Raw genomic sequence first — 27,451 nt, 5'->3', positions numbered from 1 at the left:
AACCAAGCCGTAGCTGGAAGTTGTCTGAAACAAAGACTTTCAAAAATAACTGTGCTGTCCTTGGCCACCCAAACTGCTCAGAGAAGTCTGGGCTTTTTCTGTTGTTGTTTTTGCTTCCTGGTGCTGCATAGTTATAATTTCCAGACATTGGAGCACTGAAAGGCGAAGGTGGGCATTCAAAATAGCGCATTTCCTTGTGTCTAAAACCTTTGATACAGTTGCCCCCTGTATAAAAAGAGAGATTTATAGCTTTGAAGTGTAGCCACAAGAAGTGAATAAAACCAGCAGAGTCTCTGACAGTGAAGTGCAGAGTGGAAGCCTGAGATGTACAGAAAGCCACTCTCTTCCACTTCATCTAATGGGTTAATACTTCCTCTAACCTTTCTATCAAAGCATGGGGTTCTGAGTCAGATGAATGCAGTTGAGTTCAGAAGATCTCTTTGTCTCAAGCCTGGCTGACTGCTGGTTTTTATTTACTTAACCATTCTTCTGTGTTGGGATTGCTTCCTATAAAACTGAAACCGTGGTTGATGCAGGCTAAGAATGGCAGGGTTGTTGCAATGCCTCCCCTGGAGTCTGGGTCAGCACCCTTGTGTAAGTGCACAGTGACAGGTGGGAATAGGCAAGGGTGGAGGAGTTCTTGTACAAGAAGAAACATGCCAGCGCTTCATTGTGAAAACTGTGGGTGATGGCAAATGGAAAGGGAGCTTAAACCTGTGAGACTGCACTTGAGTTCAGGTGGATGGTGGTAGCTTTAAAATGTGTATCCAATGGAAGATGTTTTATCCATGATCTGGAGTGTAATTGCAGCTGGGTTTCATCTAAGCAGCTGTAAAAAAAGGAAGTCCAGTGGACTTAAAAGGGTGTTTCCATTTGAGTTCAGCCTGTGGTTAAGGTCTCCAAAGAGTTGATGGCTGAAGTGAGATGTTGTAGATGTACAGCAAGGACAAAGCTTCCTAATGAGCTGGCAGATAGGAGTAGAATGAAAGATCAGAGGCAAAAGGAAAGATCACTTTTTCAAGGCAACTCCCTTTTTGGTGCCAAGGACTGAAATAGTTGTCAGTCCTATGTTCCCAAGGGGGAACAAGAAAAGACTGGAAAAGCAAGAATCAGTGTGGGGGTGGAGGTGGGGGGCTGGTATGCAAAACTGAGTGTCGTTCTCCTTTTCTTCTGCCACTTACAGGAGAGGATAAAGTTGTTTTACTCACAAGGAGCAGGATGTCTTTATGCACACTCGGTGTTTGGGGAAGTGCCTTTGCTTTCCAGCTGTGCTGTGGATGGAGTGTAATCTTGGCAAGTGCAGCACAGCCATCTCCAGCACGCATGAGTGGAACTATAATTGCCAGACTAGCCCCATTCAAGACCAGCAGATATGCATCTGCTTAAGTACCTCTTAGAATTAGTCAATAATCTTGCCGATGAGATCTAAGAGCCTTACACCTGCACAGCACAGAACATGATATTGCTCTGGATGTACCAGTATGGAAAGGTCCTTAGGCATCCACATTACCTGTGAACGGGATTTAAATTAATAAAGGCCTGCACACATTTGAAAGTCTGACACATAGTTGTGGAGTTGTGAGGGGGCTTAGTGCCAATGAATAATAAAACCCGATTTAAATGGCAAATATTATAGAACCAGAAATACCAGAAGGTGAACAAGAAGTTGGTGCCCTTAATTTCACACTGTAAACACATAATGAATCCTGCAGTTTCAAGTCACAAATACCCCAAAAATGGGCAGTGTCTGAGTATTGACACTCGTGTGTAGTTGTGCAGCAAGAGCTTTGACTTCATTCCAAACTGCAGACAAGCAGGCAGGATCTAGTGGTGGATCCATAGTGGGTGTCTGAGGCTTGAGAAGCCTGTTGGGAAGTTCTTTCTTGAAAGCTGCAAATCAAAGTTCCTTAGCAGTACATTTAAAAGTATCTTAGATTAAAAACTGCCCATGTGTCATCTTAGGGCTTTAGTAGCGCCTTCATTAGTCTTCAGCTCTGCCTTATGTAAAATCCCAGAAGGTTCTTTTGTAGTTGTTGGAAGAAGAAGCAGCACATCAGTACATTCTAATTCCTAGCACTCGGAGGTGCCAGTACTTCACACGCTGCTAACACATCATTGGCAAACTGCCTTTCTACCTCAAATTCTCCTGTCGCTGGATTATGCTCCCATGTACTCACTGTTGGTTTTGAACGCAGTCTGCGAGGATATTTTGGCTGTTTCACGATAAACTTTCACTCAGCAGTTGAGTGCTGGGTAGCAGCAGGTCATAAGGCAGTGTCAGATCGTTTAAGTCACAAGACCTGGACTACAAAGTGAAATACCACAGATATATACAATGTTCCAAGCAAATGTGAAATATTATTATTTCAAGCCATAATTTAGACAGTTGTATGGCTCTGAAAGCCAGAAGACTTTTGCTAGAGCTAAACATCAAGTGCAAACCTGAACTTTGAAATGCTCTGTAGAGAGGAAGGGGATCTGTAGCACTTATATGCAATAGTTTGATCTTCTCTTTTGAGCTCTGGTTGTCTTGGCTTTGTACTTACAGCTGCTGTCTGAAAACAGGACTTCCATGGTATTTCTCAGCCAAAATCTGGTGAGATTGCCGATGTCATCTGAATGCTGGAGTTGGTAGTTTTCAATTTAGTGTTTGCACATAAGGAAAAGGCTGCAAACCTTTTGCAATGCTTACGTTCAGTCTGTAGACATGGCTTTATTAGGCTGTTGTAGTATGTTGTTTTTGTAAATGCTCCAGTTGAAAACAAAACTAGTGCCATTAATGGAGAAGCAGGGGAAAACACATTTTGTACCAGTCTGTTGGAGCTGAATTTTCTTTAGTCATGAACTGTATGAATTCTTAGTGGATGCCCTTACTTCAAAAGGGATAAGTGATTGGCAGTAACTGAACAGTTCCTTTTGATTTCAAGCTTAGTTCAGTTTGATAATGCTGCATGTGTGTTTCACTTAATGGTTTGTAGCTCCAGGGCAGCCTTATCTGACTGTCTAAAACAGAAAATTAATAAAACCAACTGGCTGCCTCAGAGAGTCTTGCCTGCGAAGCTGTGATGTGGGAGTTAATGACGAGACCTAAACAAAGTTTTAATTCTGACATCTCCTGTGCCTCGCAGACCCCGATCGCATTATCGAGAAGGCTTCCCACTCTGGCATGATCAATCCCAGCCGCCAGTGGCAGACTTTGAAACACAACGCAGGAGTTGCCCACTTTGAGTACCAAATCCGTGTGACGTGTGCAGAACATTACTATGGCTTCGGCTGCAACAAGTTCTGTCGACCGAGAGACGACTTCTTCACTCACCACACCTGTGACCAGAACGGCAACAAGACCTGCTTGGAAGGCTGGATGGGACCAGAGTGCAACAAAGGTTTGTGAGGAATGCTTCACCTGCACACCAATGGGATGGGGAGGGATTTGAGGGCATCATATCAAGGTTGCATTCAGATTGTGCAGACAGGGGTCTAAGGAGTGACGGGACAGCATCCAGCTCATTACACAGAGAACTGGGGGCAGGAAAAGAATAGTTTCTGCTTTGTGTTAAAGTCTTGGAGAGGTCTTGGAGAAAGTACTGGGCATTTAGCAGATGTGTTCTTTCTCTGATTATCCGCATCTTTGCCCCTGGGAAGAAAACCCAGCCCACTGACTTCAATGGGAGTTCTGCTGCTGACTTCAAAAAGGATTTCCCCTTTGGTGCAGAACTTCAAGACAAGCAGGAAGGAGAGACTTGTTTTAAAGCTGACCTGGCAAGTGTAAAGCTTTGGTGTTTTAAAAGTCCCAGGCTTGTTTGTTCCACCTGAGATCATGTTCAATGTGTTTATTAGGGAATGGCTGCTACCCAGGTAATTGGGGAAGGAGAAAGCAGGACTTAGGAACAGACTATCAGCCTGTCTTAATGACTGAGTTTACCTGCAATTTGAATTGCTGCTCATCTTGATATCCTGTCTGTTCAAAGATACAGCCAAAACTAAATCCAGAGTACTTAAAAGCTGCTTTGAATTAGGTGTAAAGCCAGGGAGAGTGGCCCAGATCCCCTGCAAAAGACAGAGAAAAGAAACCTGTAGACTCTGAGTGACCTGATGTGTCCAAGGCAAGGTGGTTTCTCCCACATAAAAACAGCTCTTTGAACAGCACTAGGAATGATTCCTCTGCAAAGTCAGAGGAACAGTTTTCCTAAAGAAAGGAAAAGCTGATAGATTTCCTATCCCAGGAGACACCTACCTTCTTTTTCCTTCTGGTAGACTTGATAGGAGATACTTGTTAGAACCTTGGATTCAGCAGGATTACAATGCAAGTTAGAGATTAAAACATTCCCACAAGTGTGATGGTGCCGGAAGCGGGAAGCATGCTGATACTCCTCTTTTTTTGTTGTTTTAACAGCTATTTGTCGTCAGGGATGTAGCCCCAAGCATGGTTCTTGCACAATTCCAGGAGAGTGCAGGTAAATGCTTCCTATCCCTCCTTGCTTTTCCCCCCACCCCTCCCCAGCTAATTAAACAAGTGATGCTAAACACAGTAGGAGTGGGGAGGGAGGGAGTTTTGGAAGTTGTGGTTTTGAGCAAGACACATTATTCATGCTGACTTGCCCAGAATAAGGGGGGAGCAAGCTTTTAATGCACTGATAATTTTAAGAAGCTTTTGGTTTGTGAAATGGTGGCACTGAGGGAGAGGGGGGTATGGGATAAATAGCGTGAATGCTGCCTAATGAGCACTAACTAATTGTTTCTGCATAAATAGTGCAAATGTTTGGTGGCTATGCTTTTTCCAACAGCCTGATTAATAGGCTTTTTCAATTCCAAGCTTGAAGTACAGTGTGGCTTTTCTCTCTTCTTCTCCCTTTCAGTGTTTTCCCCCTTCTACCCTCCCACCCCCTGGTTTCTTCCATCAGTAGGCAAAAGTCAAGCATTCTTTAGAATGGGATTAGTTGAATCTCTGGGATCCTTTCCCATTGTGAGCCTGGCTCCGAGTGCTGAGAGGTTAATGGCTGGGATGAAATCTTGTCAGTGGGCTCTGATGAATGCCGAATTTTGTTGCCGTGCTTTGAAGTCCCTTCTGTCCTGGCAAGGAGACAATGGAAAGCAGATTTTATCCATAACCCAACAGTTAAATATCTGGAATGCCTTAAAATATGCAGGATGTATTCACAGCACAGGGAAGTCTTGTCCCTTACCCCTAGAGGGGTAGTGGGTATTAAATGTGGGTATTCTTTATCAACAGACAGGTTCCAAGTTGCTGCACATAACCCTTTATAATTTCTGTTTACAACTGAGGTTCTGAGGTTACAAAAATTTTGATATTGATTCTGTGTAGGAAGGGTTAAAAGTGAAGTTTGGGTGTTCCTGAATAAGACTCAGAAGTTTGAGGGAATAGAAAGTAATTTTTCTGCCTAACAAGCATATTGGTGGATTCTGTGTTGGAAATCTTTGCATGAAGTGGACTGCTTGATGAACTAGAGTTCCAAAAGGAACGGAATCTGGAGTGTCTGACAGACTATTCTATAAGAATTCAGCCTAAATAGCCATAGTAGCTCATTCATTTTCTCTGCTTCTGTAATTCATGCTTCAAAAACAAAGCAAAATTAACATGGAACCATCTGAAAGTGAAGTGGGAAGTAGCCTCTCATCCTCACTGAGCCGTGCAAAGTGAAAGTCCAGCCAAGGGATGAACTGTTGTCACTTGTCCTGTGATTTTAATGTTTAGCAGCACTGATATAAACTGGTTAACCCCCAGAACAACAAATCTAAATCTTTTTTTAATTAAAAAAAAGCCTAACAAGTAGTAGGAAGTATTGGGGGGCCAGATGGTGAGAGGAGCATATCAGTCAGGGCTACCAGTGATTTGTGCTGCTGTCATCAGAATAAACATGCCTTGTAGGGGTTGCTGTCTCCTAGTCAGAACAACAGGCTTTGTTTCCAGATTTTTTTTTCCTTCCCTTTCTCTTTCTAAGTCTGTTGCCTCCCACTCACTGCCCAGACATGCACTAGTGCTCTTATTTACTTAAGGTGCAACTTTCCCACACTTGATTTGCATAGTCTTGAAACAATGCTGTCCTTCTGGTGCTTTCAGATAACTTCTGCTTGCCAAGTCAGACCACTATCTTTAAAGTGAACACAGAAACAAGATTTTATTTTCTTTTAAGTTTTGATGAGTCATATAGCCTGTATGCTACAAATGCAACAGGGTTTAAAAATAACATCCGAGCAGAAACTGCTCTGTGTTCTGGTACAACAGACAACTTGCAAACGTTCTTAAAATATCTTTTTCCCTTTTGCTGCCAGTCACTTTCTTCAATGCAGGCCAGCCAACTAAACCATTTTTACTCATGAATCACTATACAAGGAAAGTTAACTTTAAATTTCTCATGAGAAACTGCTGCATATGTATAATAAAACACGTGTTATTACTCTGAATCTTTTTCTGGAATTGATAGCCCACTGTTTTTTTTTTCCCTAAATGCCTTATCCAATTTTGCTTGTTACGTTTTGAAGCTGATGTTTGAAGTATTACCTTTGCCTCTAAAGCTCATGAAGTTGTTGGGTTTTTTATTGTGTGGTGTGAGTTTTTTTAACTATTTTTCTTTCTTTACACTTGTTCTAAAGAAAATAAAACCCACCACCACTTTGATTTGATTGAAGTAAAAAATCAAATCCATCAAAAATTTGAATACCTGCTTTTGCAGGTGAGGTCCCTTAGGTTGGCTTGTGTGCAAGCTCACAGGCAAGTTGCTTTGAATGGAATAAAAATTAAAAGGGTCTGGTCCTAAATTTTGATCTTTGTGCATTCTCATTATATGCCCTCTACAGAAGGATTTTCCAAGAGCTACTTGAGGGAAGTTGTTTTGCCTTATCTGGATTTTTTTCATGTTCTTTACACTGACTGGCTTTTTTTTTTAACACACAAACTAATAAGAATTTCCCATTGACTTGGAAAAGGCTGCTATTGTGATAGCTGCTAAGGAAAAAAGGTAATTAGGATGCAGTTTGTCACCTGAGATTTTTAGAAGGGAAGTCGGACTTACCACTGGCTGTGTGTGATTATCCATTGGATAGATCCTTCTGGCTTTTTCCCATGAGAAGAAATTACCAGCAGAAGAATGGTGGGGGGTTTTACAAATAGAAAGCTTAGCTGACTTCTGTAGAGCTGAGGTTTGTTTTCATAATTTAGTGACAGCTTAGTGCATAATTGCTGCTGATCAATTACTCTCAGGACTTGTTAATGAAATACAGTACCTCAAAAAAGCCCTTGCTTTTCATTTTCAGCTTGTTTCATTTGTTTTTGTCTGTAGGTCCACTTTAATTTGAAGCAACCTTGGTCTGTCTTGCTAGTGAGAACTAAGTGAAACCCAAAATAAGCTTTCCCATAAGAGGGCTTAACTTTAAAAGAGCATCTTCTTTTTAAGTAGATAATTCAGGTAGCTCATTGATGGTGGCAATAAAGAATTCAAATAAGTAGCAAGTTCTTCAGACATTAGTGTTTCTCAGAATTGGATATTATTTAGTTATTCCCTGAAAAGAGGCTATTAGCATAAATCAAATTCAGAAACACACTGACATCTGATCTTTGAACATGTGTAAAGTCCTGCCCTGCTGCTTTCTTCCATCCCTGACTGTGGCCCAGTCCATACTGGCTCTGTGTGTGTCTCTATACTCAGAATAAGGGCAGCTTCTGATAGAGCAGGGAACTCCTCTTGTTTTGCTATTGCCTTGCCAAAGGCTCAGAGTTGGTGGTTATGGTTTTGTTTGTCTTCCTGCAAACCCAGCACGGCTAAAATGCCTGGAACCTTGTATTCATGAGGATCTCTGGATAACTATTGTTTCCACTGACTTTTTCTTCCCCCCTCAATTTATAAAGCACCCTGTCAAAGTCTAGAGATTGATTTGTAGTGCACACCCACCCTCTCTGCCACATTTATATGAGGCTCCAAAAGAGTATTATTGTGCTGAATGGACCTCATGCTGGTTTTCTCAGAACAGTTATTCTTTTGTCAGGAGGCCAGCTACAGAGACCTTGGCAAAACTACCAAAATGTTTGTTTACAAGAAACCATCAAACAGTCCTTGAATAGCTTCTCCCCTCCCCTCATCCTGCCCTTCTCCCCCACTTCCCCAGCCTTTCTTCAAGCTTTGGAGTTGCTCATATCTACACACAGCAATTATGATGGGTTTGGGTTTGTTTCCCTGTTCTGATTTTTTTTTCCCCCCCCCCTTTTTTTTTTTCTGTTTAACTGAAGGTGTCAGTATGGATGGCAAGGCCAGTACTGTGATAAGTGCATTCCACACCCGGGATGTGTCCATGGCACTTGCATTGAACCATGGCAGTGCCTCTGTGAAACCAACTGGGGTGGTCAGCTCTGTGACAAAGGTATGCTAATCCCAGAGGGCCGTGTCACACTTGAATGTCAGCGCTGGCAGACTTTGCACCGAGGGAGTGCACGTGGGGCCCGGCAAGCTGCTGAAACGTGCTGGGAGCGTGCTGGCCCTCAGCTGCTCAGCCTTGTCCCCACTGCTGTTCCAGCATGGTTAGCATCTGTCCTTAGCTTGTCCCTTCCTGTCCCTCTCCAGTGTGGGGATGCATTCTGTAAAGGTTCTGGGATAACAGAACAAAGCAGGTGGTGATGTTCCTGTAACTTTCTAGCCTGGCTTTAATGCTCCTCCTCTCTCGCAGATCTGAACTACTGTGGAACCCACCCACCCTGCTTGAATGGTGGTACCTGCAGCAACACTGGCCCTGACAAATACCAATGTTCCTGCCCTGAGGGCTACTCAGGACAGAACTGTGAAATTGGTAAGTGTTGGATGCAGCTGCTGAGCTGCTACCTGACAGATAATTCTTGCCGGCTTTTGGTGGCACTTGGTTTTGGATGTACTTTATGAGATGGAGGAAAACTCAATTTGTAGTGTACCCAGTCCAGGCTGGGTACAAAGATCCAGCCTTTCCTGAACATCAGCCTTCTGCTCACTGGGGAGGTCACTCTGAGCCACCCTGTCTGACTGTGGCTCCAGCAGGTGCCAGTCGGTGTGCTGATGAGGTTAGCATGGAAGGAGACTTTCTGCAAGCCAGGAAATTCCTGCTTCTTGCAGGAGCACAGTGCAGCAAGAGTTAGGATGGTGTGTCCAGAGCAGAAGCACGTGGAGGGAGCAGGGGTGGCTTGTGCTGGCATGGATGTAGCCTCTGACATGTTGTCCTTCTGTCCCTGTGCAGCGGAGCACGCCTGCCTCTCCGACCCTTGTCACAATGGGGGAAGCTGCCTCGAGACATCCACGGGATTTGAATGTGTGTGCGCTCCTGGCTGGGCTGGACCAACTTGCACTGACAGTGAGTCCTTTTCAGTGTTTATTAAAAATGTGCCAGTTTGCTGGTTTTGATCAGTCCAATCCCTCATAAACTTACAGGGCAGACTACTTAACCTTTCCCAGCCTGAGCGTTGCTTCCTGGCAGCCGTTTATACCCCTGTGCTCTCTCTTCCCCTTTGCTTGTACCAAGGTTTTTGTCAGCTACCAGGGGAAAGAATAGCCAAAATCATCTTGAAAGAAGCAGGATGCTGAATTTTTATACCATTCTGGCATGTTGTTAAAAATGCTGATTTGAAGGACTTGCTGGATCCAAATAGGACTTCCACTTGCAAAAAGGCCACAGGGGTAAACTTTTCCCCCAGTTCTTTGAACCACCTTTTCACATTACTCCTCTCTTTAAAAGGTGGCTTTTGCTGAAATCAAAGATAACCTAGAAATTCCAAGTGGAAGTCTTGTTGTTCTTCTGTTCCTCAGGAAAAACCCCAGTAGCAGCAACCATTTATCAGACTTGTCAGTTACTGCTGTTGCCAATCTGGTAGTGGAACTAAGCCCCTCCTTATTCTGCGTTACAGATATTGATGATTGTTCTCCAAATCCCTGTGGTCATGGAGGAACTTGCCAAGATCTAGTTGATGGATTTAAGTGTATTTGCCCACCTCAGTGGACTGGCAAAACGTGCCAGCTAGGTAAGAACTGCTTTCTCTTCATCCAGTGTGGTTCCAGAGCTGGGAAAGATAAATACAAAAGGGATCATGGTCCTACATTACTCACGGTCATGTTTCTGAAGCCTGTGGCTGTATTTTAGCACATTGAAGACATTCGGTGTCTGTTTGCAGGACTGAGGTCTAGGACAGTGTCCGAGACTAGTGGGGCTTCCATCACCTTGTTTCTGCATGCTGGCACTTGAAGGAAATAGTTAACCAGAGACATCCTTCAAACCAGGACTGCCCTGGAGTGGGGAGGGTGCATGTTGTGCCTCCCAATCCCATCCCCACATGTTTCTCCCTTTACCCTGTGAGAAAGTTGCTGTATCTCTTCAACCATGTCAACTCCTCCAGACCCAAGAGTTCACAGCTGGGTTCCAAAATGGGGATGATCTCACGGAGAATGAGCTGGCTGCATTCTTTACACAGCACACTCATCCCAATGACCAGGCTGCAGCATTCCTCCTTCAGAACGCTCAGCTGAGATGCGTGTGTGGGGGCAAGTTGCTCTTAATGAGTGGCTGGGTAATTGTGAAATAATTAGCGTAGACTGTATGTTCTAATTGCAAAGAAACTGAAAGAGCCTTCAGAGGCTGATGATGATTGACTTTTGTTCGTTCAAGTCACGCTAATCCCTGCTGTATGCTGCAAGTTCCTCTTAGCTCTGGAGGAACTGCTGGTTATTGCTGGGGCGTGGGCTTCTCCCTTCCCCCCTGAATGTTCCCCTTCATTTTCCAGATGCAAATGAATGTGAGGGCAAGCCCTGTGTCAATGCCAACTCCTGCAGGAACCTGATTGGCAGCTACTACTGTGACTGCATTACTGGCTGGTCTGGCCACAACTGTGATATAAGTAAGTGTTCGTACCCTTGGGTTTATTAAAGGCCAGTTCTTTGGGTATATGAGCATGTGCCACCGAGTTCTAAGCTCAATTTAAACACTGGGCAGAGCCCCAGCAGTTGATGTTTTTAGAAAGGGAGTAGTTGGTGCGGAATGAAAATACACAATTTTATCAAAGTCATTAGCCTGCACCATAGCTCTATTCTGATAAAGGGACTAAAACAATGATGTGAAGTTTTACTGCTTCTCCGAGAAGAATCGCAAAAGGTTTCCCACCCATTATAATAACCTTATCTCGAGGAAGGCATGCAGGAAACTTGACAAAAGGTTTATCTAGCTGCAGTTTTAGAGAGACCTGAACTCTCTATCTAGTGTAAATATATTTTTGCCTTCTAACCGTGCTAATTTTATTGTAGATATTAACGACTGTCGTGGACAATGTCAGAATGGAGGATCCTGTCGGGTAAGCCCTTCTCGTTTAACTTTGGTTTCCCCAAGATTTCCAACAGTGACTAAAACATTTGAGTCTAAGCACAAATAATCTGGAAAATGGCAATTAGCTGCTACAAATGGTCAATTCTTTAAGTTGGGGGGAGGGCCTATGTCATGCTACAGCGTGTTGAGATACATCTGTAGAACAGTAAGGGCAAAATACATAACCTCAATAAATGACTCACTTTCACTGCCAGTGTCACCAGTGAATGGGCTGGTGGTTGTGCAAACTGCCACTGGAAATGTAGGCACTTCCCTTCAACCTCTGGATTAATGTATCTTGCCTGGAAATTAAGAATGTAAGCTGAAACTGGGTCTGTGTGTGGGTTTTCCCCTTTAAATATTTTTGCCTTGTTTGGACATAGTAAGATGATTTTTTTTTTTTGATTTTTTTTTTTTTTTACTTTTTTGATTTCATTTTTTCTTAATAAGAATATATCGAGGGAGGAAAAACCTTAACTCTAAACTTTCTTCTGTTCTTTCCCAGGATTTGGTTAATGGTTATCGGTGTATCTGTTCACCTGGCTATGCAGGAGATCACTGTGAGAAAGACATCAATGAATGTGCAAGTAACCCTTGCATGAATGGGGGTCATTGCCAGGATGAAATCAATGGATTCCAATGTCTGTGTCCTGCTGGTTTCTCAGGAAACCTCTGTCAGGTAAGAAGGCTGGGTGAAAGGCAGGCCCTCAGCCAGTGCCGTTTGTTCCGACGCTCCGAATCTGAGCATGGAATGCCTTGCATCCAGTGAAGCGTAGTATAAAGTTGTACTTGATATTGCTGTCAGTCTGCCAAGAAAGTGCTTGATTAATATATATTGGGGATGGGGGGAAGAAACCAACAAACCCCTGACAGGCTGCAGAGGATTCTCTTTGTTAGGCAGACTGCAGGGTTTGCACGTCAGGCTTTGTGGAGCTCTAACTGTTAACTTTGGCAGTTTAATATCGCGAGTTGTCTGCCGAAATAGTGGCGAGTGGGACTAAACTCTGTGTGCTATGAATGATTCTTTGAGGCAGCAGATAAAAAGGTCAGATTCCACAATGTCAGCCTGTCGTGGTGAGGGAAAGCCATGATAAACCTCTTTCACTCAGCTTTCCCTCACTCCCTTCCCCCCCTTCCTATTTCCCTTCCCTCTCTGTGCACTGCTTACAGCTGGACATAGATTATTGCGAGCCAAATCCCTGCCAGAACGGTGCCCAGTGCTTCAATCTTGCCATGGACTATTTCTGTAACTGCCCTGAGGATTACGAAGGGAAGAACTGCTCCCACCTGAAGGATCACTGCCGCACAACTCCTTGTGAAGGTTTGTGTTGCCTTGCCGGTGAATGGCAATGTCTGGCAGCGATTCCTGCCCCTCCCCTCGCTGGAGCCCTAATGCAGCTCCAGCAGGGAATCACTGCAGGAACTCTGGTATAAAGAGGCTGAATTTTGCCCTCTGCCTTAGGCCCCTCTCCGTGTGAAAAGATGAGTGATATTTGAAAGTATCAGCTATTGAAAGACAACATTATGTCAATGTGGACTGAAAGCACAGGTAGCAAATAGACTGATGCATTTATTCCAGGCCATGGATGTGTTCCAGCAATCATCAGATAAGATGCTGTGATTATTTTATGCACAGTTGTCAGAGTCCAGTGTTATTTTAAAGCAGCAAACATATTTGCAGTCATATGTTTATGGTTTCACTCAATGATCATAAAGGTCTTTTCCAACCTAAATGATTCAATGGCACGAGTGTCTTCTAAACATCCATGGCTGGAAGTGAAAATGTTGCTCTTAAGGAATCAGGTTGCATGGGTAGTTCTCATGCTGTCTCTGCTTTTCTGCAGTAATTGACAGCTGCACCGTGGCAGTGGCTTCCAACAGCACACCCGAAGGGGTTCGCTATATCTCTTCCAATGTTTGTGGTCCTCACGGGAAGTGCAAGAGCCAAGCGGGTGGAAAATTCACCTGTGAATGCAACAAAGGATTCACCGGCACCTACTGTCACGAGAGTAAGAGCAAAAAAGAGAATGTATTTCACTGTCCCCCACTCTTACTGGGAAAGGATTCCATCCTTCCCTCCCAGACCCCTTTAAGGTTTCTTCATTTTAACTCAGTGAACCTTGGAACTGCTGTAAGTTTTCATATCCCTCTTGGGCGAGGCAGAGTGGAATTTGCTAGGCCTTGGGGAAAGTTCACAGCAGTGAACCCTCTGGCCTTCAATTGTATGTTTTTAAAAACCTTATGTATACAAGGTCTGAGGGAGTTAATAGTGGGGTTTAACATGGATCTTAAGGACTCCAGATTTTTTTTGTTTTATTTTTAATAATGACAGGTTCATCACCTTGTGCAGTTTTTTACCATTTTTCATCTTGCTTATAAGCCTTCCTTTCCAAAGGGTATTATTAGAAGTGGAAGTAGCACCAAACAGTCTGCAATAAGATAATGACTCCCAGTAGCTGTACTTCTGGTTTGACTTTTTTTCCCTCTTTTTTTGAATCCTCTTCTTTATTCCCAACTGTTGCAGATATCAATGACTGTGAAAGCAACCCCTGTAAAAATGGTGGTACTTGCATCGATGGCATCAACTCCTACAAATGTATTTGTAGCGATGGATGGGAAGGAACATATTGTGAAACGAGTAAGTTACCCATCCTTCAGCACACAGAAGGAGCTCTTGGGAAAACATTGGGAAGGAATGGCTGGTACTGTCTTTAAGATGACAGTGACCTATGTCAATAAACTGCTTCAAAGGTCATGGAGGACCAGGTTCTCCTACCAAGTCCCAATCTTTTGTATTGGAACTAAGCCCAAGTTACAAAATTGGACTGGGATTAGAACCTGTCTCTCTCACTGTTCAGTTTCCTGCTCTATCCTTTGGATAACTTCCAGGAAGAAACCCTTTGCGTTAGTAGGTGCCACTTTATGGCCTGTCTGCATATCATACTTGTATTTTGTCTGTCTCAGGAGAAGAAGAGGAGTTGAGTGCTCCGCTCCCTTCGCCTGACTAACAGGGTAGTTTATGTAATAGGCCTTTTCACCGCTTTTTTACTGAAACAAGATTACAAACAGAATGAAAACAAAGTGGGGAAATGTGGTGAAACAGTCTTCATCTATGTGACAGCGCTTAAAGCTTTAAAATACTAATTTAAGCATTTAATCCACAATTGAAACACAGGCCAAAATTAGGGATGGGTTATGCTTCTTTCAAGCATTGTGTTTGTCAGTTCTGTAAACACCACTGAGCCTGTTTTCTCTCCTTAACATATCCAGATATTAATGACTGCAGTAAAAACCCTTGCCACAATGGAGGAACTTGCCGAGACTTGGTCAACGACTTCTTCTGTGAATGTAAAAATGGGTGGAAAGGAAAAACTTGCCACTCCCGTAAGTTCAGCATTTCCAAAACATAACAGACGTGCCCTGATAGGCTGCTTGAACTTGTTGGCCTAAGAGAGCACCAGCATTAAGGACAGTCTGGGTTTCCCGCAGGTGACAGCCAGTGCGATGAGGCGACGTGCAACAACGGGGGGACGTGCTATGATGAGGGAGACACTTTCAAGTGCATGTGTCCTGCAGGATGGGAAGGAGCCACTTGTAACATAGGTAAATACCCTGCATAATCTCCAGGAAGCAGATGCAGCGCTGCAGCTCTGACCTCAGCTGTTCCTCTTGGCTCGGATTTGACGGCTTTCTAACAACTGAGCGGCGAATGTTGTTTGTGTTACAGCGAGGAACAGCAGCTGCCTGCCAAACCCCTGTCACAACGGTGGTACCTGTGTAGTCAGCGGGGACTCCTTCACTTGTGTCTGCAAGGAGGGCTGGGAAGGACCCATGTGTACCCAGAGTAAGTCAGCTCTGCTTGAACTCTTCCAGAGAGTTGCATGATGAGAACATGAGCTCATCCTGTCACCCTAGGAGTCAAGATTGAAACCAGAAGGGAAAGCTTGTTTGATGTAGGCTTTAGCATCACCTGAATCTTTGTTTTTAATGACTTTATGTGATAGAGCCTTGACCTGGGCATGAGAAAGTTGCAAATGAGCTAAGTGGAGACAGATGTTGTCTTGTTTTCTCCTGCATTCTTTTTCTGCGAACGGCTCTGTCTGCTTCCACTTTTTCCCCCCTGCCATTAGATTCTTTACAAGGATCTCTTCCTGTATACATGTGTTCCACAATGTAGTTAACAAATTTTGTGGTACAAGCCTGGAACCAATTTAGTAGAGAATTTCAGCATATTTTTGTAAAAGTTGAGCTAAGTATAACTTGGGCATTAGGGAAAGTTTGATCATTCTTTACTGCCAGTAGGGCTGTATTAGCCAAAGTCTGCATGTTTAATGCTGCATGTCTTTGCTTTGCAGACACAAACGACTGCAGTCCTCATCCTTGGTAAGTTTGCTACGTTTATCCTTTGCTTTTTTTGTTGTTTTAGGGTTCTGGGTTCCTTTTATCTGTAGCAGTTTTTAATGTCTGTGATAATGCCTTTTCTCCACAGTTACAACAGTGGCACTTGTGTGGATGGAGAGAACTGGTACCGCTGTGAGTGTGCTCCAGGCTTTGCCGGGCCCGACTGCAGGATCAGTGAGTGTTACGATGGCTCTCTGCCTTGGTTTTTGTCTCACTTAAATCTTGTTGCAAGACAATTGTCTTAATTGAGTTAAGTGGTAGATCAGATGAGTGATAGATGTCTTGTGTCACCTCTGTCCGTACCTGGATCCTTAGAAAATCTGGAGGAGGCAGGAATCACACTGAAAATGAAAGAAATTCAAGGTCATTCAGCTGGAGCTGAAACTTCTTGGTTCAGCCGAGTGGGCAAAATGCCCTTTGGGACAGCCTTCCCTTGTGTTTGTGTGGCCCAGGCTTCTGCTTGAGATGAAAGTGTGCCAGCCAAAAACCTTGTCAATTAATAATCCACCTCCAAGCCCTGAGGTGATGTATGCGCTTCCCTGTAATTTAATAATAATTACAGGTAGGAGGACACTTTTTTTAATAACAGCCATGGAATATAAGTCCCACAGCAGCAATAGAGCTGGGAAGGGTTTAACATTGACATCAGTTGAAGGATCTAGTGGGGGACAAAACTGGAGCACATCAGAAGAGAGGAAGTGTGTCTGTGTAGGAAGGAATGTGTCCTTGCCCTGGAAAGCTCAAGTAGCCACAGGGGTCAGGTTTTGATCTTTGTTAGTGCCACACAGCAGAAACGTCAAAGGACTTTTCTGAGGTTATATTGGTGCTGCAAGCAGGAATCTATGTCCCAGTAGACACTAGAAAACGAACATAAAGCTCCAGTAGGCAATTCTATCCTGTGTTTGCTTTTTTTCCTGACAAAACAAAAGGATACTATGGAGTAACAATTCTGTTTCCTCTCCTTCCCATCACAGATATCAACGAGTGCCAGTCCTCACCCTGTGCCTTTGGAGCCACATGCATTGATGAAATTAACGGGTACCGTTGCATTTGCCCCCCGGGTCGCAGTGGTCCAGGGTGCCAAGAAGGTATTGCAGATTCCAGAGCTGATCCTAGCAACTGTGGCAAGATCTGTATAATTGCACATTGATGGGTTTGTGGTTGTATGGGGTTGGTTTTGGGGTGTACTGTCAGTTGTTTTTTAAAGCAAGTATCTTTATTGAAGAAGCAACTTAGTGGGAAGTTTGGATGAACTTAGAAAAGGCATTTGTTTCCTATTTTTAGCTTACAATTCTGTTCAATTTCTCTTCAGTTACAGGAAGGCCTTGCATTACCAGTGTTCGAGTAATGCCAGATGGGACTAAGTGGGATGATGACTGCAATACCTGTCAGTGTCTGAATGGAAAAGTCACCTGTTCTAAGGTACAGCTGTGCTGTGGTTTGGGTTACATAATTTTCTGCCCTCTAATCAGTGGATTCTCACCAGTATCACCCTCTCCTAGGTTTGGTGTGGCCCTCGGCCTTGCGTCTTGCATGGCAAAGGCCCCAGCGAGTGCCCCGCTGGCCACGCCTGTGTCCCTGTGCGGGACGACCACTGCTTCACCCACCCGTGTGCCGCCGTGGGGGAATGCTGGCCTTCCAACCAGCAGCCTGTGAGGACCAAATGCAACTCAGATTCCTACTACCAGGACAACTGTGCCAACATCACCTTCACCTTTAACAAAGAAATGATGGCCCCTGTAAGTAATAGCAGCTCGCTGGGCTGTGGCACACATAGACTCATTCCCAGAGCATGGAATGATGCTTTTCACAGGGAAAAGTAAAGCTAAAACTGGCTCTGCCTCATTATCAAAGAAAACAAAAAGCAGTGAAGAATCCATATAGCCTTGCAGCCTAAATGCTTTTGTGACTGGAGAAGAACAAAAGCCGGGTTGGGGGGAATTCCACCTCCTTTTCCCTTGAGAATTCTTACTTCAGGGCAAAAAAAAAATACCAAACAAATCTTATATCTGTGTGTTCATGTGCATATGTATTTAAGAAAGCCAACATCTTTTTTGTATCCTCCAGGGCCTTACCACAGAGCATGTTTGCAGTGAATTGAGGAATCTGAATATTTTGAAGAATGTTTCTGTTGAATATTCCATCTATATTACCTGTGAGCCTTCCCACTTGGCAAATAATGAAATCCATGTTGCTATTGTAAGTATTCCTGGAATATTTTTAAATGTCTTAGTAGTTAATTGCTTGGATATGTATGCAACATGTGGATTTCATAAAAATCTTAATTCCTGGCTTTGTCAGCACTTCTTGTAGTTTAGTTTCCATCCTGATTCCCTTTAAGAACAGGAAAGGAATTCTGGTTACATGTGCTTACCTGAAAGCTGCCATCTGGGGGCAACTGTAATAAGGACAGTACACATTTGCTTTTGGGGGAGGTTTGGTCTTTTTAAGGATGAGAAACAAGAATTCTGAGTCATTAGTTTCTGCCCATAGCAGGCTATTTTGCTTTGTTTCTGTGTTGTTATTTATTAAAAGTAGCAAGAGCCTTCACTGCCTGTGAAGGTTTATAAATAGCAGGTTCTTCCCCGGTGCATCTGATGTGGTGCTTGGTGTTAATTGTGTGCCTCCTCCTGCAGTCTGCAGAAGACATCAGGGAAGATGAAAATCCGATCAAAGACATCACAGACAAGATCATCGACCTCGTCAGTAAGCGCGACGGGAACAACACCCTCATCGCCGCTGTCGCTGAAGTCAGGGTGCAGCGGCGCCCGGCCAAGAACAAAACAGGTGAGCTGCTCCCTGGCCCCAGCTCCTGGACCTCGCCCTGCCTGCAACACCCCTTCCAGGGGCAGAGGCTTTCCTCACTTTGGAGACTTTGAGCAAGTCCCTGTTTATCAGGAACAATGGGGAGGCTTTGCACCCAAGGTCTTTTAATTTCTAAAAGCCCTAAAAAAACTTTCCAAAAGTTTGCTAAGCCTGTGGCCTAACCTGGCAAAAAGGCTGCTACCCTTCCATGCTCCTCGTGGAGAAACACAGGAAGTAACGAGGCATAAAAACTGAGATTTGTTTTCTCTGAGGCATCCCGAAGTGTCCCCTGTGGTTTGCAGCAGGACTAACTCCTCCTTGTCTCTTCCAGATTTCCTGGTGCCCTTGCTGAGCTCGGTCCTGACAGTAGCCTGGATCTGTTGCCTGGTCACCGTGTTTTACTGGTGCATCCGAAAGCGCCGAAAGCAGAGCAGCCACACCCACACGGCCTCTGACGACAACACCACCAACAACGTAAGGGAGCAGCTGAACCAGATCAAAAACCCCATTGAGAAACACGGAGCAAACACTGTCCCCATTAAAGACTACGAAAACAAAAACTCTAAAATCGCCAAAATAAGGACACACAACTCCGAGGTGGAGGAGGACGACATGGACAAGCACCAGCAGAAGGCCCGATTTGCCAAGCAGCCAGCCTACACTTTGGTAGACAGAGATGAAAAGCCCCCCAACAGCACCCCTACAAAACACCCAAACTGGACAAATAAACAGGACAACAGAGACTTGGAAAGTGCACAAAGCCTAAATCGGATGGAGTACATCGTATAGCAGACGGTGGGGTGCTGCCATGCAGGGCCTTTGAGTATCATTATAAAGGCACTCAAGAGCTTGTAGTTCTTAAACTGTTGTGTAATATTTGAGTCTAAGGCTATTATTTACTTAGAATCCCTGTGTTAATTTAAGTTTGGACAAGCTGGCTTACACTGGCAATGATAGTTGCTGTGGTTGGCTGGAATACCAAGTGCTGCATTTCACATCTATGCAAAACTAGTCAAAAGTGCCCTCCTGTAAATTCAGCTGCAGCTGATCCATCACGGAAACGTTCCATAAGGTATTACATAGCCTTATTACTCTTCCTTAGTGTTCATTTTTTTTTTTTTTCTGCCAGATGTTCCGATTTATGCAGTTTCTTTAGAATAATACATTTTATTTATATTTATTGAATTTGAGTTTTTTGTATATTGGTTTTATGGTGACGTACAACTAGTTCTGTATTTGAAAGTGCCTTTGCAGCTCGGAACCACAGCAACTATCAGAAATAAGTTTATTATTTATTTTTTTATTGTATTTTTGTTGGGGGCGGGTGGGGGGAACTTGTCAGCAGTTGCTGGTAAATGAAGAATTTAAAGAGGAAAATGTGTCAAAAATAGAAGTTTGTATAGATATGTAAATAATTCTTTTTTTATTAATCACTGTGTATATTTGATTTATTAACTTAATAATCAAGAGCCTTAAAATATCATTCCTTTTTATTTATATGTATGTGTTTAGAGTTGAAGGTTTTTGATAGCATTGTAAGCTCGTGGCTTCTCTATTTTGAATTTTTCTTGTTACATGTTGCCTATATGCCAAAACTAAGGTGTTCTAAAATAGTTTATTTTTAATAGGATGGGCTTTCTTGCCTTGACGCTGGTTTTTGTACAATGTCAAACGTTTGAAACACCTTCCATAGTATCACTTTAAGACTATTTGTAAGTACTGACTGAGGCAGTTTAGAGAATTAGACTAGAAAATTTTTTTTGCTGCTTTAGACTTGAAAACCGAGTGACAGGCAGATAATCTGCTAAGAAGCAGTTTAAGGGAACAAAACTGAGCTATTACTTTATGTAGATGAAATGTGAGTGGTTGCATGTAATTAAAAATATCAAATTAGCGTGTGAAGTTGGAAACACAGCAATCTTATTTTGTAAATTCTAATTATTTTTTCTCACCATGAATATGTAATACTGAACCACTTGTAGATTTGACTTTTTTTGTAATCTACTGCATTTAGGGAGTATTCTAATAAGCTAGTTGTTGAATACTTGAACAGTAGAATGTCCAGTAAGATCACTGTGTAGGTTTGCCATAGATTACACTGCCCGCCTTAACAAGTGAGGAAATCAAAGTGCTATTACGATGTTTAAGATCAAAAGGCTTATAAACATAGTCATCTCAGTGGTTAACCATTGAGATCATGAAGATACCTTGTATTGTGATATTAGTGTTATATGAAAATGCATCTTTGATGTGTTGTTCCTGGCAATAAATCTTGAAAAGTAATATTTATTAAATTTTTTGTATGAAAACATAAAAGAGCGTGGAGATTATTGAGCTTGGAGGCGCTCCCGGCCAGTCAGTTGTGCAAAAGCAGGGGCAGGTGCTGCTGGAGGTTTCCAGGACCTGCCCCTGCCTTTGGTGGAGTCAGTTTTTTGTTAGATGATTACACGTTCCCCTCTGGCTCCGAATGGGACTGAGGAGGTTTGAAAGCAGCATGTCCCTTGTTCTCACTGCCTCTTGGCCAATGTCCCTCGGTGTTCTGAGAGGATGGTGTGGCTGCACTTGTGCAACGAGTTTACCTTGCATGGGCCAATGAGCTGCCCCCAGATAGGAACCAAATCTAAGTAGCTAGGCAAGATCCAAAGTGCTGACCTGGATGGGAAGGGATCCATAGATAATGCTGATTTCTAATGGGCAAAAAGCGCTTTGTAAAGCATAAAATAAACTCTGAAAGTATTCAACACGACGGCTTTGAATGCTGAACTAATGCTGCCCCTCCCATCTCTGTGCAGGGGCTGGCTGGCTCAGGGTCTGCTCTGCTTTTACTGTGTTCTGATGAAGCTGCAAAATTGTTCTGCTAAGGGGCTACTGCAAAGCTGAAGGAACAATTAACTGTGTAACAAGTTCATTGAAAAATAGTTGAACCAACTTGCTGCAAGGTTAGGCCTTTGCATCTGTATTTGTTTGTAGTAAATAAACAGGTATTTTATATACAGATTGCTGCGATATGAATACACTGAACGCTAACAAAACCTGAGAGTGAGAAATACTTTCTTCTGTAATTTTTTTACAGCTGTCAAAAAAAAAAAAAATTGATAAAATCTCATTAGTGTTATTTTTTTATTTTAAACTCAATTTGGATGTTTTCAGTCGTGGCTACTCTACTTTGGCTGGGTGCTGCTTTTACTCTTCACACTCACGCACCACACCGGGCACATACTGGAGCCTGTTTAGTTCACTGCCTCCTGAAGGGGAAGTCAACAAGATTAGCTTCAGCTGACCACTTCAATAATTCCTCATCAAACAAATCCCATGAGTATTTATTTCCCTTTGGTCCCTGGCTTCTAAATCTGCAATAAACTAAACACGTCATGTCCAAAAAAGCTACTTAAAGATAATAGAATCTTCCACCTGCCTCTAAAGGGCAAAGCTGGGCTGCTTGCCCTGACTGCTTTCCCATCATTGAATGTTGAATGAACCACCTTCCTGCTGTCTGCTGTTCACATGGGACTCATATTCATGGATACAGAAACCAGCCACCTCTTCCAAAGGGCTCAAACGTACTTGAATTTGTAGGAATTTGCAAAAGTCTGCCTTCTATTAAGCAAAAAGTAATAAAAATAGGGCATTTGCTATTTCTGGGAACATACAGTTGTCAGGCTTCTTGAAAACCTACTGAGGCCATTTCTATTTACAGACTTAATCATTTAACAGTGTGTACATGTAGTAACAAAGCTGTTTAGGTCTCTGAAGACTCAGTGAAAGCAAAACCTGGATTTCTCAAGCTTCAAAACATGTCAAAGCTGTGAGTCCAGGGTTCATTTATTTACTTCCAGCCTTTCCTGTGCTCCATGCAGAGATTTTATTACTGCAGAGCTCCTCCACACATACCCTGCTTTTCCCCATGGATCTTCCTCACTTTGTCACTATCTCATGGTGTTAGAAAGTTATATAATTTGTACAGGGGGCAGTCAGAAAATTCTATACAATTGCCATAATGGTATTTTTAATTAATCCCTCTAGCTCAAAACTTACTGGTGACTGTAACACAAGAACAGTCCCCCAAAGCCCACATCCACCACCAGGCTGGGGGCTGCTCTATGAAGTGGTTTCCATTGCCATGAAAATAAATAGAAACATGAAGTTTAGGGCTTCTCCCTCAGAATACCAAAGCACATTTATTTTTGTGGAAATCATACTTTGACAGTTGACACTTTTACTACTCAGGCAAGATACATTCTGTTTAGTCAGCACTTCCCACTGCTAGTGTAAATTTTTTCTTTGTATTCTTCATGTAAGAATTGAAAAATGTGTGCTTCCTGAGCTGCCATTTAAGCATACGAGAAAAATGAAATGAAATTAAATGAATAAAATTAAAATATAAATAAATATCATATAAAATAATAAAATAAAAATAAAATAAAATAACTCCCCTTAGCACACTGAGTTTTGCTGTACCTACAGCTAATTGAACCTGCAGAATCTGGGTTTGGTTCAGCCTGAGCTGAACACGGCCACATCAAAGCTCTGCACCTCCGCATGGAAAGGCGCATCTTACGTAGAGGTACCTGGGAAAGGTGCTGATGGTGCAGGTTACATCAGCCCTCACACCACCAGATTCATGTCACTGGGAATGCCAGCCTTGGGAACGGCTCCCTCTGCATTGCTGACAGGAGCCAAGGGCAGCTGGGACCTGAAGCCCCCCAGGCCAGGGAAATGTGAACCTGGTTGGAGTCCAAATGTGCGACTGCATCTCCAGCCATGTCCTGGTGAAACCATTTTCCCTTGCACAGACACACCTCCTGTTCTCACACCAGCTGACACCTGCACAGCAAGAGTTAATGTTATTAACCAGCTCCCTGCCAAGCTAAAATGAACATGTTTATGCTCCCTGCTGCTCCTTGAAGACTGCCTGCTTCTGCTCCTTATCTGCCAGCCCTTGGGCGGAATCCAGCCCTGCCTCCCAGCTATCCCAGGTCCAGGGTGCTGCCCTGCCATCTGTGGAGTCGCAAGGCAGAGCCTTCATGGTTTTTAGGAGTGCCTGCATAAGATGAGAAGCTCTGACAAGGGAAGTACCAAATTCAGCCTTTTCCTCCCCAGAAGATGGAAGTGATTGCGTAACCTCCCCCTCCCCTTCTAACGGAAGGAAGAATATTTGAGGATATTTAAGAATTTTTTGGCTTCCTCTTTTTTCAGCATTGACAGCAATGGCCATCATGGTTACAATTTGCCAGTGCACACTGATTTTGCTTCCAAGGGTCAGTGATTTCTCCCAGTAGAGGGAAACCCCAGTAAAAAAGCTGTGCAAGGATTAACTCCAGTTTCTGGGGTGGAGGAGGAGGAGGAGAGGAGCGCAGGCTCTGGATGGTTCAGCAGCTGCTTCCCTGGCACCAGGGCAGCAGCAGAGCCATGCAGGATCAGACAGCGTCAGACTGGAGTCCCAGCCCAGATCTGCCAGCAAGCGCCTTCTGTGATGTGCAAATTGTTTCAACCAGTTTCCCTACAGGGTGGAGAAATAAATCTCTATTCCTTTCATTCTAGCACTATGAGATCATATTAATATTAAAAAGGGGCATGCCCAGCTCTAGAATTAGAGCTCAAGATACTTTTCCTTAAAGATCTGATGCATAAATAAAAAAGATAATTATTATGCCAGCAAGTAAGGCAGTTATGGAGCTAGAGTACCAATTCCTACTGCTGTACTGAAAGATTTAACTTGGACAGAATGGGAGAAAATCACTGAAATTCTCCTTTACAAAAGGTGCACTGCCAGCTCTCACAGAAACAGACTCCCAGCTCTGGAATAATTTAAGTGGACAGTAAAGAAGGTAGGACAGTTGTGGCTAATTTCCTGAACAAATTCTAGGTTACAGGTGAAATGCCTTGTGACCCTCCATCACTTCCACAACTTTTAGGAGTTCTCAGCATAAGATAACACCAAACAAACAAAAAGTCCCTATCTGAAAATGTCACCTTACTGCCACCATGGAAAGGACATACACTACCAGGTTTGATTTGAATTATCTGGGGGACACAGGTGGACAAAAGGACTTGTGTGAGTTGATGAAAGAATTTGCTGCTCCCAGTTTGTTTTACCTTGGAAGCAGTGCTTCCCTCAGCGCTGCCCCAGCTGTCAGAATAAGCACTTCCAGCTCCCTCCAGGTTCAGCTGCCGTGCGCTTTGATATCCCTCTGATGAAAGGCTCCGCGTGCGGCCGTTCCCTCAGCCCACATCTTCTCCTTCACCCGGGTTACTGGAAGTGAGTTAATGTTTATTAAAGGAGAAAAAAGCACAAAGCAAAGAAGTGAGGAGTGCCTTTTATTAAAGCTAATTTCTGAGGCCAACCCACACTTCCCACTGCTGGCAAAAAGGCTCAGAGTTATTGCCTGTTTGCTGCAGGCTGTTTGAATACAGAGCCTTTCCCTGGGTACTGATAAAGCCAAGGAGATAACCACTCATAGCATGCAATCTGAAAGAGTCTGTACTTCACATCTTTCTTATTCCAATTGCAAACAGAAAAATATTTCCTCCACTTTTTTTTTCTTTAGAAAGAAACCATTTTCCTGTCAAAAGCCAATGAGATGATGATGTAAAATGCCAATTAAAACTCATCCAGTGCAATCCACATGCTGAGCAGCAAGAGGGAAGGAAGTCATACTGACCAAAGAAACACCTTCAGAAGCTACTTAACACTTCACTCGGTTAAAATCTTCTGGTGGAAGGGAGGTCTGAACCAGCACAAAGCTTAGTGCCCACAAGATCTTGGGATATTTAAAACCTTCCTACTGACCAACACTGGGCAAGGGAGATATCACATGAGCTGCTTCCTCTCTATAAATGATTATGTAAAAGGCTGGTCTAGCTTTTGATATGTGTTTAACCATAAAAGTCCACTAAACAAATATTTTTAAGTGCTTTGATGTAAAGAATAATGGAAACGATCATCTGCACACATTAGGAAGTGTTTCACTAGGAAATAACTGTTTCATTATCAGCAAATAGCACAGACCAAATGAACCAGATGATTCATTAAAAATAATAACATTACTATTGTTAATAAAAGCTGGCTGGTTTAGGATAAAAAATGAACCAGAGGTATTGTTTCTGTGCTTCAATGGTAGTCTCAGAAGAGAACAGAGCCTTAAATATTTATTACTTTTACAGAAAGGTATGCTATTGCTGCTCAGAAGCAATTTGGTATAGAAAGCCAAGACTTGCAAACTGCTAATTTTACTCCAGTTCAGTTTCCAGTTCCCCATTTTTTCCCCTAAACCTGATTTAGGAAATCTAATGTGGTTCTAGAGCATGTCAGACCACACCTCTGCCAGTCCTCTGGGTGCAGGTGGATGCATGATAAAGAAAAAAGCAAAGTCTGAGGAGATGACCCTGGCCTTGAAGTAGAGAGAGGAGAGAGACACGGACACAGCCTCATGTCCCAGCACCCCCAAAGCACCACAGGTTTACAAAAGAGAAGCTGGTATAAAAGTCCTGCTGCACAGATAAAAGAAAGCACAGTTTTGGGCAGCAACACCATCTAACATCCAGAAACGACTGTGAATTCAAAGCCTTTTCCCTAAATAGCTGCATTTCTGAGAGGATTCAAGACACAACTTCTGATAGTAATGAAGCTCAAAAATACAAAGCTCCAAAGAGCCTAGAAATTATCAAGACAGTAAGGACAAAAGGAATGATGCCACCGTGGACTTGTGAGAAAGCCCACCTGTCTTGTTCTGACTCTCCATCCTCTAACACCCTCAATCCCCTTAAATCTCTCACTGTTGCACGACCACTGGTTTGAAAGAGAGATGTTCCCAGGCATCTAAGAGATGAAAACAACATTTTAAGTAACATAACAAAATATCCTAAAGGAAAAATCAAGTGTTCTTAGCTACACAGACAATGGTTTAATCTACCTAAGCCCCCTCTAAATGTTTAACCTTCATTTGAAAGGGTGCAGGCAGGTATGTTATTCAGTTAAGATTAAAACTAAATTGTAATTATAAGGTGTATATATATATACACGTACATAATAACAGTATGGGATGATAAAAACTGTATGTGGTTGCCCTCTGGTTTCTGATACTTGAATTATCTATGCTAAGACTTTAATATAAACTATCAAATTATTCTAACTACTCTCCTTTTTCTGATAAATGCTTAATTAAATATCTCTGTACCTCTTTCAAGTCCACCAGAAAGGTGCTTTTTACTCCCTTCCTAGCCCAGTATCTCCAGTGTATGAAAAAGACAACAGTGAACATACCTTAGGCTTTTCTTCCTCCAAACCAGGTTATTTGCAGCCTTGATTTTGCTGGTACTGGGAAAGACCTTTTAGCAGAGCCTGGAGCTGGATAAGGATTTGCAACCTGACTGCAAAGCACTGAGAAACATCACCCAAACAGCTGAAAGAAAAAAGAGAACATGTTCTCCAGACACATGCAGAATCTTCTTCATTTGCAGCAAGAGCAGAAATTATTTCCAGCAGGAGGAAGCTCTACAATCAGCAGTGTTCTGCTGTCAGCTGCAGAGCTGCTAACTCTCATCAGGACCTGGGTTACACCACCAACTCTAATGCTCCTGGATGTGAATCATCTCCTTAACCGCAATGAGGAGATCCACAGTCGCAAGTAAATGTCACTGAGATTTTTCTAAATTACTTCACGTAAAATCACAGAGCTCAGAATATGCTAAGCTGCAAGGGACTCACAAGGATCATCAATGTCCAGCTCCTGGCCCTGCACAGGACACCCCAACAATCCCACCATGTGCCTAAGAGCATTGTGCAAATGCTTCTTTAGTGCAGTGGTCACTTCCATGGGGAGTCTGTCCATTGCCCAACCACATTCTGGGAGAAACACCTATTCCTGATATCCAACCTAAACCTGCCCTGACACAACTTCAGGCCATTCCCTCAGGTCCTGTC

The 27,451-nt window shown here is 43.2% G+C and overlaps 1 protein-coding gene and 1 long non-coding RNA gene across 2 annotated transcripts in view; one reads left to right on the top strand and one right to left on the bottom strand.

Moving 5' to 3' along the window:
- JAG1 (jagged canonical Notch ligand 1) overlaps positions 1-21,632 on the top strand; it is a 36,380-nt gene extending 14,748 nt beyond the window's left edge. Inside the window, exons 4-26 of the mRNA XM_005525435.2 lie at positions 3,129-3,383; positions 4,394-4,454; positions 8,243-8,373; positions 8,677-8,796; positions 9,214-9,327; positions 9,878-9,991; positions 10,748-10,861; positions 11,265-11,311; positions 11,828-12,001; positions 12,493-12,643; positions 13,167-13,331; positions 13,847-13,960; positions 14,593-14,706; positions 14,812-14,925; positions 15,050-15,166; positions 15,678-15,705; positions 15,812-15,897; positions 16,698-16,811; positions 17,036-17,145; positions 17,226-17,462; positions 17,791-17,922; positions 18,360-18,510; positions 18,860-21,632. Of these exons, the coding sequence (XP_005525492.2) occupies positions 3,129-3,383; positions 4,394-4,454; positions 8,243-8,373; positions 8,677-8,796; positions 9,214-9,327; positions 9,878-9,991; positions 10,748-10,861; positions 11,265-11,311; positions 11,828-12,001; positions 12,493-12,643; positions 13,167-13,331; positions 13,847-13,960; positions 14,593-14,706; positions 14,812-14,925; positions 15,050-15,166; positions 15,678-15,705; positions 15,812-15,897; positions 16,698-16,811; positions 17,036-17,145; positions 17,226-17,462; positions 17,791-17,922; positions 18,360-18,510; positions 18,860-19,317 (3,221 nt within the window). The 3' untranslated portion in view covers positions 19,318-21,632. The remainder of the gene's footprint in view (positions 1-3,128; positions 3,384-4,393; positions 4,455-8,242; positions 8,374-8,676; positions 8,797-9,213; positions 9,328-9,877; positions 9,992-10,747; positions 10,862-11,264; positions 11,312-11,827; positions 12,002-12,492; positions 12,644-13,166; positions 13,332-13,846; positions 13,961-14,592; positions 14,707-14,811; positions 14,926-15,049; positions 15,167-15,677; positions 15,706-15,811; positions 15,898-16,697; positions 16,812-17,035; positions 17,146-17,225; positions 17,463-17,790; positions 17,923-18,359; positions 18,511-18,859) is intronic.
- A 1,506-nt stretch (positions 21,633-23,138) lies between these two features.
- Positions 23,139-26,968, bottom strand: LOC148184563 (uncharacterized). The gene is made up of 3 exons (XR_015772180.1): positions 26,792-26,968; positions 24,625-24,781; positions 23,139-23,352 (listed from the first exon to the last, which is right to left on the bottom strand). It is a non-coding gene; the product is annotated as an uncharacterized LOC148184563 (long non-coding RNA).
- Positions 26,969-27,451: the final 483 nt, after the last annotated feature.

Source organism: Pseudopodoces humilis, chromosome 3, assembly GCF_049639895.1.
Source record: "Pseudopodoces humilis isolate 2021_Gansu_Grassland_sample_001 chromosome 3, ASM4963989v1, whole genome shotgun sequence".
Classification (NCBI taxonomy): Eukaryota; Metazoa; Chordata; class Aves; order Passeriformes; family Paridae; genus Pseudopodoces; species Pseudopodoces humilis.
This window is presented reverse-complemented; position numbering and strand designations above follow the sequence as displayed.